At 38.4% G+C, this 10,429-nt stretch overlaps 2 protein-coding genes across 2 annotated transcripts; both read left to right on the top strand.

Annotated features, from left to right (window-relative positions):
- Nucleotides 1–432: 432 nt before the first annotated feature.
- LOC118486543 lies at nt 433–2,799 on the top strand. Its single transcript, XM_035983059.1, has one exon. It carries the CDS (start codon nt 433–435, stop codon nt 2,797–2,799), a length of 2,367 nt encoding a protein of 788 aa, XP_035838952.1.
- A 2,099-nt stretch (nt 2,800–4,898) lies between these two features.
- LOC110909208 (mitochondrial distribution and morphology protein 12) lies at nt 4,899–5,613 on the top strand. Its single transcript, XM_022154238.2, has 3 exons — nt 4,899–4,956; nt 5,042–5,230; nt 5,341–5,613. Exons 2-3 carry the CDS (start codon nt 5,141–5,143, stop codon nt 5,503–5,505), a joined length of 255 nt encoding a protein of 84 aa, XP_022009930.2. The 5' UTR covers nt 4,899–4,956; nt 5,042–5,140; the 3' UTR covers nt 5,506–5,613.
- Nucleotides 5,614–10,429: the final 4,816 nt, after the last annotated feature.

Raw genomic sequence — 10,429 nt, 5'->3', positions numbered from 1 at the left:
GGACTGCTTTTTGAATACTTTATCTCATTTAGGATGTGAATGTGTATTACATGATTGTTTGTTTAAGAAGGATTCGGTTATCATTTTCTCTTTGCTCCTCGGGTATATATATCATTACATATATACTTGGGAGCTAAGAGGAAATGTTGCCGAATTTTTCTTAAACAAACAATCATGTAATACACATTCACATGTGTGATAAAGTGTTCAAAAAGTGGGTTTAGCAGCCTACCCTTGTCTTGTTAATCCTAAATTAGATTTTCTTTCAGTTGCATAATGCCTATCGATAAAAGTTGGATTGATTCCCCACGTCATTCACCTCACTACAAGCAAGGACTCGAGTCATTTATCGAGATGTGTGAAAGAGTGATAAAAAACCACGATGAAGTTAGATGTCCGTGTACCCAATGTAAAAATTCCGGCTTAATAACTATGGCAGAAATGAAATACCATTTGCGTATTAACAAATTTTGGAAGGAATACACTTCGTGGACCTATCACAGGGACACGACTCCAATTGCACAAGTAAACGATGTTGCGCCACAAGACGGTATGGTAAACGTTATTGAAGACATTAGGGGGGAGCGTATGGAAGAAGATACATACCTTAACCAAGAGAACTCGAATGGAGATAGTAGCGGTGTTGTTGATGATTTTGAAGACCTGATAAAGGAAGCTGAAACAGAATTATATCCTGGTTGTACTAAGTTTTCTTCTATCGACTTTTTAGCAAAACTTTTGAATATAAAGGATACGTACCATTTTCAAAATGAAGGAGTAGATCGACTCCTCTCGTTGTTGCGAGAGTCAATGCCAGAAGGCAACAAGATTCCCCCTTCGTATTATGTAGCTAAGAAGACATTTAAGAAGATTGGTTTGGCATATGAGATGATAGATGTGTGCACAAATGATTGTGCTCTCTTTTGGAAAGAACACGAGTCCTTGCAAAATTGTCCCGTTTGTAATGAGAGTCGATGGGTCGATAAAGACACAAAAGACACGAAGGTGGCTCGTAAGGTGTTACGATACTTTCCTTTGACGCCTAGACTACGACGTTTGTATTGTTCAAGGCACACAGCGAAAGATATGATATGGCATAGTACCGGACGATCGGAAGATGGGACTATGCGTCATCCAGTTGATGGATCTGCATGGCAAGACTTTGATAAAAAGTACCCAAACTTCGCGATGGAGCCACGAAATGTTCGCTTAGGGCTTGCAGCTGACGGTTTTAATCCCTTTAACAACGGTAGTGGATCCTCGACTCATAGCACGTGGCCGGTTATACTCACCACATATAATCTGCCTCCCTGGCTATGCATGCGAGAGTCCACATTCATGTTGACCTTGTTGATTCCTGGCCCTAAATCACCGGGGAAAGACATGGACGTTTTCCTTAGACCGTTAGTGGATGAGCTTAAGCAATTGTGGCAGACAGGTGTACGTACTAAAGACGCAGCAACAAACACATACTTCACAATGAAGGCGGCGTTGTTATGGACCATAAATGACTTTCCAGCCCGTAGTAGCCTATCAGGTTGGAGCGGACAAGGCTACATGGCATGCCCAACTTGTAACCAAGACACTCCTTCAATACGTGTAACTGGTAAATGTGCTTATGTTGGCCATCGCCGGTTCTTAGATGCCAACCATCCTTGGAGAACAAGTCTCGACTTTAACGGGAGACCCGAGACACGAGACCCTCCGAGACAGTTTAGCCCAGCTGACATAGAAGCTCAACTAGGTCGTTTAATTAATCGTCTACCAGGCAAGCATCCAGATTTTGGAGGTAGGAGGATAACCCGGTCAGATTTCGAGTTGAACTGGTCCAAAAGAAGCATATTTTTTGACCTTGAGTATTGGTCTTCTCTGCAGCTGAAACATAACTTAGATGTAATGCATATAGAGAAAAATGTGTGCGACAGCTTGCTCGGTACTCTTCTGATGAACGATAAGAGCAAAGACACGCCAAATGCGCGGTCTGACTTGGAAAAACTAAACATTCGGCCGTCACAATGGCTGAAACAATCGGGTGGCAAGTTCTTAAGTCCCCACCCAAAGTACTCATTCAAGTCCGATGATCGAAAACTTTTTTGTCAGTTTATAAAAAATGTTAAATTACCAGATGGGTTTGGATCGAATATCAGTAAGAGGGTGACAGATAACAATGCTAACATTACCGGGTTGAAATCTCATGACTGTCATATCCTCATGCAACGTTTAATACCGATTGGGGTTAGAGGGCTTTTGACTAAAGATATATCTACACCAATAGTAGACCTTTGTATGTTCTTTAAGCAACTTTGCTCTAGAACACTATCGGTGGATGATATGAAGAAAGCAAAGGATGACATTGTTACCATCTTATGCAAGTTAGAGATGATCTATCCACCTGCGTTTTTTGACATTATGGTTCATTTACTTGTGCATTTACCTGATGAAGCGATTGCGGGAGGTCCAGTAGCTTTTAGATGGATGTATCCATTTGAAAGGTACATGAAAAAACTAAAGAACTATGTTAAAAACCCGGCAAGGCCTGAAGGTTGTATAGCTGAATGTTATGTGTTTGAAGAAGCTCTAACATTTTGTTCAATGTACCTTAAAGATGTTCAGACTAAGTTCAATCGCCCAGATAGAAACGATGATGTCGTTGTTGAAAAAAGAAAGTTATGGGTGTTTGAGTCAAAATGTCGTTATGTTGGCGCAAGAAAGGAGAAATATCTATCAGTCATCGAAAAAAGCAAGATGGAATGGTTTGTCCTCGAAAACTGCGCAGAAGTTAGGGAGTACATGAAGTGAGTGCTTCTATCTTTAACATTTCATAATCTGTTAATTGGTATTTTTCGTTCCTTTCTTATATTTGTCATCAATGTAGTGAATTCAAACATACACATCCCCATGATGATCTTAAAACCAAATTTCCGGGATGGTTTCTCCATAAGGTATAATACATATATAACACTCATTACTCTATACTTGCTAGGTAATACATATATAACAAACATTATTACTATATATTTGTTAGGTCCATTCGATGAAAACACAAAATTCTCCAGAATTCCACCCGGAGTTGTATGCTCTTTCAATTTGTGCGAAAATGACTGCTTACACTTACACTGCTTGCATAGTCAACGGTGTTAGGTTTAAGACACTTGAACGTGATGCAAAATGCGCAACGCAAAACTCTGGGGTGGAAGTGGTTGGAGAGAACGGTGTGAAATTTTATGGCCAATTAGAAGAAATTATTGAGTTGCGTTATACAAATGATTATTCCACTGTCCTATTTCGGTGCAAGTGGTTTGATACTCAAAGGGGTGTAAACCATGACAATAATATCACCAGTATAAGCACTGAACATGAATGGGACAAAGACGATCAACTCATATTTGCTTCGCAAGCCAAACAAGTGTTCTTCATCCAAGAAATGTATCGAAACCAAAAAAATAAACATAGGTGGGTAGTCGAAAATGTTAATCATCGAAGAATTTAGGATCGGCCATTAAGTGATGACCGCGTCAATAAGGTTCAAAATGTTGGCGAACGCTTAGAAGATAGTGACGTTGTTGACAACAACTCTTCATCTGACTGTCCACTTGTCATTGACTTGACCCAATACTTTCAAATTGGATCTTCTCATGTTACTGCGGGTGAGCCTTCAATTGAAGTTGATCCCCCAACGGCCACCGTCGATGAAGTGTTTGAAGTCGAGACTGATTCTGATGAGGTCGAGGCTGCTTATGATGAGGATGATCCCGATTATGTGGAGTCTGACTAAAAGAAAAGTTATTGTAATTTTTATTGATTTGTAATTGATTAACACTTGTTTGAAATATTTATTTGAATTTGAGTTACACTTGTTGTACTTTCCCTTAATTTGTATTAGATACACATGCTGTAACATTTGTAACTTTATAGGGAGTATGTTTTCGATATTGTTGATATTCGCGTATCTGATGGCTGATGTGGCCCCCTGGGGACATGGGGGTGACGGCGCTGGTGATCCACCGATTCCTCCTGGTGGATTTCGTGGCACACATGAGACAGACGGTAAGTCTTTTACTAAATTATTTTGTAGTCCTTATATTTTATATATTATAAATGTTGTTACTAATTATTTTTGTTTTAATTGCAGCGGTTCCCCCGAAGAGGGTTAGGGGGAAAGCAAAAAACGAGAAACTAAGGCGTCTGGTAAAAGCGGGGGGGCCTGTATCGCTTACGTTTGACAGGCAGGTGACGTATACCCCTATTGGTAAAACAAGGGATATGTTTTCACGGGAGGCCGGCCTGTATATGTGGCGGTCCATCCCCCTCGATAAAATTGGATGGGATAACGTTGAACAACATTACAAGGATGCCCTCATGAACCACTTACGGGTAAATAACTTATATGCATAAAATTTTATCAAATATTTAAGCACATGCAAATCTAATTTATATATGATATTTTAACTTTTTTATTTAATTTGTAGGAAAATTTCAATTTTGATGAAGTGGAACGTGATATAGAGGCCAAAAACTTGACGGGTGGCATTAGGGCTGTGCTTATGAAGCGGTACTCTGACCGCAAGTACGAGGCTAAAAAATTATTTAAGAGCAAGGGAGGTTACAATGATCTTGAGAGTGCAAGGGCATTCCATCCCGAGGATATGCCCTATGATAACTGGTTGAGAGCCATTGAAGGTTTCCGGGAAGCTAAATACATTAAAAGAAGCGAGGCCAACACACTAGTACGCGAGAAACAACAATTCCCATACCGTGGGGGGACATCTTCGTACGGTAGCACCGCCTATAAAAATGTAATGTTTTATGTATGTGTGCGTGTGTGTAAGCTTTTGTTTATTTAATGTCTAATCTAAGTTTAATGTTAAACAGGATATGGATTGGGTACCTAAGTATGCTAAAACCCACACGGACAATCAAGGGAATTGGGTTGATCCGGTTGCTGAACAAAATTACGTAAGTATTTCTTTTAAGTATTATTTTCTATAACAAATATATATATATACACACACATATATTTAATCATCTTCGTAAAATACAGCGGAACATACAACAGGCCACAAGTCAATGGAGCGGTGAGGGTCCGCCAATTGCCCCGTATCAGGAAGCGTTGGGTGAGCGGCGAGGATGGTACCGCGGGATGGGGCCTAAACCTTCTTCCAACACGTCCTCGCACTCGTCATCTAACATGTCGTCTTCGCAAGCTCGGACGCAAGAACCCTTTTCCGAGGTAAACTGCGCAATTTAAAAAATGACAAACGAACGCATGTTTCCTTGTTAAATATATGTTGGTAGCGTTAATTAATATGCTAATATACGTTTTGCTATCTATTATTGTAGGATTTTGTTAACAGCTTGTTCCAAACCCCGTCATTTTTGAACCAACTTAACAACTATCTTGCTTCACAAGGAAAAGGAAAAGGAAAGTCAAAAGGCTACGATTCTGACAACTTATTCGATAATGAATCCGACGATGAACCCAACGATAACGATGACGATGAGTGACTTGTTTTTAATGTATGCTTTGGATTTAATTAAACGTTGTAGGATATAATGTACGACTTAAACGTAGTTTTTAATTATATTACCTTTAGTATATGTTGATTATGTTCATTGCGTATGCTTGCGTTGTTTGAAAATAGGCAGGTTTTGTTTTTTCGGCCGTAAAACTGGCTGGGCAGCTGTATATACAGCTGCTGTATTAAAAAAAAATAGACTTTTAGCGGCGACATGTGTCGCCGCTATTGCTCTTCACCCTTTACCGACGAAAGTCAATACCGGCGACACTTTTAGCGACGACATCTGTCGTCGCTAAAAGTGCAGCATTAATACCGGCGACAGCTATCAATACCGGCGACAGTCAGTCAATAGCGTCCGAGCAATACCGGCGATGCTTTACCGGCGACATGTCGCCGCTAATAGTCAATAGCGGCGACAAAAGCGGTCAATACCGGCGACAGCCGTCGCCGCTAAAGGTGCCCTGTTCTTGTAGTGCCATATTACGTCAGAATTCCAATATAGAACTAGTATGGTTTATTTATTTATTTTGTTTTATGTGATGATTAGGAGAAAATATAGATGTGTAAGGGTTTAATCTTTTTATATTTTTTTGATTTTTTTGTTGTTCTAGACTTGTAGTTTAATGATTTTGTTGTTTTATTTATAGCTTTGTTTGTTTAAATGATTAGTTACAAGTAATCAACATTTAATATTAGCGCTTGAATGTTTAAAAATATAATTGAAAGTTATGGGCTATGGTTGAACATGATTGTTTATTTTGTTTAAGTGTTTAGTGTTGTTTTATGAACTTGTGGAGCAAATTATATGTGTTAGGAACAATGAGTAAGAATGTAATGAACTTATGGCGTGTTTAGTATCTTTAGATGATATTTTGGATATATTTAAAAAAAAAAACCTGTATGACACAATTTTAAATACGTTTGTAATTTGTAATGACGTTTGACGGGTTTTTGATGATTTATAAATTTTAATTTGATGTTCTTTTGTCTTACATGATCTGACCCGACCCACTATGAACCGATATTTTTATACAGTTAGGGGCCTAAAATCTTTGAAAATATTCCACACCCCCAAGAAAAAATTGTTGTGTCCGTCACTAATCACCAAAAACATGCCTAAGTGCTATTAAGTAGCCCAAGCTCCAAACGAAGTGCCTACATTGCCCACCAAAAAATATCGGCGTCCGCCACTAATCACCAAAAAATTGTTGGGTCCGCCACCAATCCAATTATTTGAATGTTCCCTGTTTGTTTTTTTATGAGCATACATTTAAGAATTACATTTTGAGCAAGATTCTCGGAACTTCGAAAATTGTTTTTGAACACATATATTCCGATTGGGAGAATAATTTTTAAGCATGCATTTGGAAACAGAAAATATATTTTGAACACAATTGACAACTTACTTCTCCCTCTCGTATAGGATTCCATCTCATCTCATCTTATCATAATATCACATGTTTTTATTTTGAATTTTATGGTTTATCCATATTATTTTGCTTTGATTAAATGATTCATACACGCCTTTTTCATATTTGCTAATAACCGATTTCGATGATGAAATGTATAAAGTCAAGTTTGCGCAATCGTATTGGAGATGATTTCTCGAACGCTTGCGTAATTTGTGTTGTAGAAGTAGATGAACTTCTAAATGTTACTAATGAAGATGTATTGAGCATTTCCATAAGATGAAAACATGTAAAGGACAATTGTAATATAAGAAAAATCGTCCTTTATGTTGACACTAGATTGCAAAGTGTGTCCTTTGTCTTTAAAAAGTACAAAAAACGTACTCGATGTTTGCAAACCACTACATGTTATGTCCTTTAACCCTAACTCAATTAGTTTTTGTGGTTAAATCAGGGTAAATTGGAAATTTTACTCATTTTTATTTAATAAATAAAACAAAAATAGAATTTTGAAATATTAAAAGTATATTTATTTATTCAATTAAACAAAAATAAATCAGCGTCTCTCTCTCCCAACTCTCTTTCTCTTTCTTTGTTCACAAGTAATCACAACACCGGAACCATAAACCACCACCACCCACCCTACCATCACCATCACTACCACCCACCTACCACCACCATCTTCCCCCACCGGCCATCACTACCCTCCCCCAAAACCACCAGCACCTCCCCTCATCACCACCACTACCACCCACCTACCGCCACCACCTACCCACCACCACTACCACAGCCTGACATGCTTTTCGATGGTAACAGATCTTGTTCGCGATTGCTGTTCATAGATCTGCAACTCGCGAATGTTACACTCCGCTCATTACGATCTGTAAACAAAGCGGAACTGATTCTAGAAATTGATTCATCTCCCCTTCCGCTGCCGGAGTTCTCATTTTCCGGTGAGGCATGACAACTGCTGGTTCTCGGATTCGTTCTCAGAGTGAAATAAATCGATTCGGTTATCAGTTCGGTTTCAATTGGAGTCGAGTTTGTAATCTCGGATTCGTTCTGGCGACTCTTGACGTCGTGGAGTCCCACCGGAGGATGATTTGTTCGGCGCTGATGTTGTTCTCCGGCGATTCCATGACGGTGATGAATGGAAAAACGGTTGACTGGCAAATGTGTAATTTGTTTCAACTTTTTTTTTCAAATTTCTACAGTTTGTAAATGGAGATGAAGGAGATGAAGAAGATGACCGATGAGTTTGATGTGAGAGACTTAAGAAATAAATAACTAAAACACAAATCTGAAATTAATGACTCAACATAAATATTTAAATAATATCAACTTAGAACTATTTTTATTTTCTTTATTAAATATATTTTAAAAAATGAGTAAAATTACTAATCTACCATGATTTAACCATAAAAACTGAGTTATGGCTAAAGGACGTGACGTGTAAGGGTTTGCAAACATTGAGTATGTTTTTTATAGTTTTTAAAGACAAAGGACACAATTTGCAATATAGTGTCAACATTAAGAACGACTTTTGTAATTTACTCTAAATATTATACTAAGATATTTAATCAATAGTGTTATTTTTCACTTCTTTTATTTTGTCTAACTCATTTTTATCATGAGCGTACTACACACCCCCTCCCCCCCACAAAAAGATTATGTATTTGCCACTGCCATCGCCACCACAGCTCTGCCATCATTGCCGCCACAACGCCCCGTTGGTTGATATTTTTCTCCTTGTTTCATCTTCCATTCGTATCTAATCAATTCTCCAAGCATTTAGAGTCTTTCTATCTTATTGGTTCATACATTGGGATCATATTTATAACAACTCTCCCAAAACTCTTAAACATGTCCTATACGTCTTAAAATACATCCCGTATACGAAAAACGGCTCCGAAATACCTTTATTTCGTTAAAAATCAAATAAAACAAAACCTTAAAGCTGCTCGCGGGGCGCGACATAGACAGGAAAGTCTGTCGCGGGGCGCGACAGCTGGCCACCAAGCCGCACCCCAGCCCGCCACTTGACGTGACACCCGGCAAGCCTATACCGGTAACTAACGGAGGCTAGGGCCTACCCTATAACCTCGCGGGCCGCGAAACCCTGTCTTAACTCCCTCGCGGGGCGCGAGCCGCCCCATTTCCAGCCCTATAAATTGAGGTTTCGACGTTCAGTTGAAATCGTTCAAAATCGAAATTTCTCTCTCGAATCTCTAATAGTAATTATAATTCTCAGGTATAATACCCACTAATTAACGAAACTCTGCCTCGTTGTAAGTATTATAACCCCGGTTACGTATTAGTTACTCTGCCCGATTGATCTAGAGCTCCGTAACGCATGTCTAGGCTCTGCCCGACTCAGTCGTTGGAGTTATGTCTCGGGGGGAGGGGGTATAGCTAATGTAAATTGGGTTATTATACTAACGCGTGTGCATTGTTTAATTTTAATAGATTATAACCAGAAAGTCACCAGGAATTATCTAAAATAGCAATGTGAGTTAATCCTCTTTTTGAAAACCTTTTTGTGAGTTAAGCCTCTTTTTGTAAATTGTTTTTACAAAACCTCATTTGTTTTAAATTATATTTAACAGTGATTGAGTATTTGTGATTCTACAATTATTGTCGGTATTGATTGGAGTGTCGCGCTCCGGTCAAAAATAAGATTTATAAGCCCAATTTACCCTTAACAGATAGTTAGTGGTAGCAAGGGGTCGAACCACGAAGAGTATGTGGTTTGTGTGTGGATTTGATTGAATTAGAACAATTGTCACAATTTATGAAGCTTGCCAGATATTTTTGTATTTTTGTTTAATTGAAAGATGTGAATTTAACTAATAAAATTGGTTCGATTGATTAATAACTACTAATTAACGAATGCAAGAAAGATTGATTACTAAACAATAATAAGAAAAAAAAGGGTTCACACCCGGTTTCGGTAATTGCCAACCTAGGGTTTCTACAAGTTTTTAGATTCAACTCAATTGTATACGATTAGCGGATTTAGTGTACCGTGACTTAGGTGCCAATAACTATCAACGTTTCAAAGAACGGACAAGAATGCACTTTGTAATCAACACAAGTAAAACCTAACCAAGACAATGCATAACTACACATAACCATTTCGTAAAGTCATAACTTTTAACATCGTTCGACAATTTACGAATTCGAAACAAATGTAAACTATTGTCAAAGGTTTCAAAAATCAATACAAGTTGTCACAAAGTTGAACCAAGAACAATTCAAAACCCTAAATTTAACAATTACCTACACCAGGGTGAAACCAAGGTGATTAGCCGCTCATGATTAAAGAAACTTGATCACCGGATGATTAAAACATGGATTGGACCATCTTGAAGCTTGAATGATGGAGAAATGGTGAATGGTTGGAGCTTTGGTGAATGATGATGGTGGAAATAATGATGGTGGAAGGATTAGGGTTTGTGGATGGTTGATTGTGGAAGATGATGATGATCTTGATGATTCGGG

This window comes from Helianthus annuus, chromosome 14 (genome assembly GCF_002127325.2).
Source record: "Helianthus annuus cultivar XRQ/B chromosome 14, HanXRQr2.0-SUNRISE, whole genome shotgun sequence".
Taxonomy (NCBI): Eukaryota; Viridiplantae; Streptophyta; class Magnoliopsida; order Asterales; family Asteraceae; genus Helianthus; species Helianthus annuus.
Note: the sequence above shows the minus strand (reverse complement) of the source record. Positions and strands in the feature narration are given on the sequence as shown.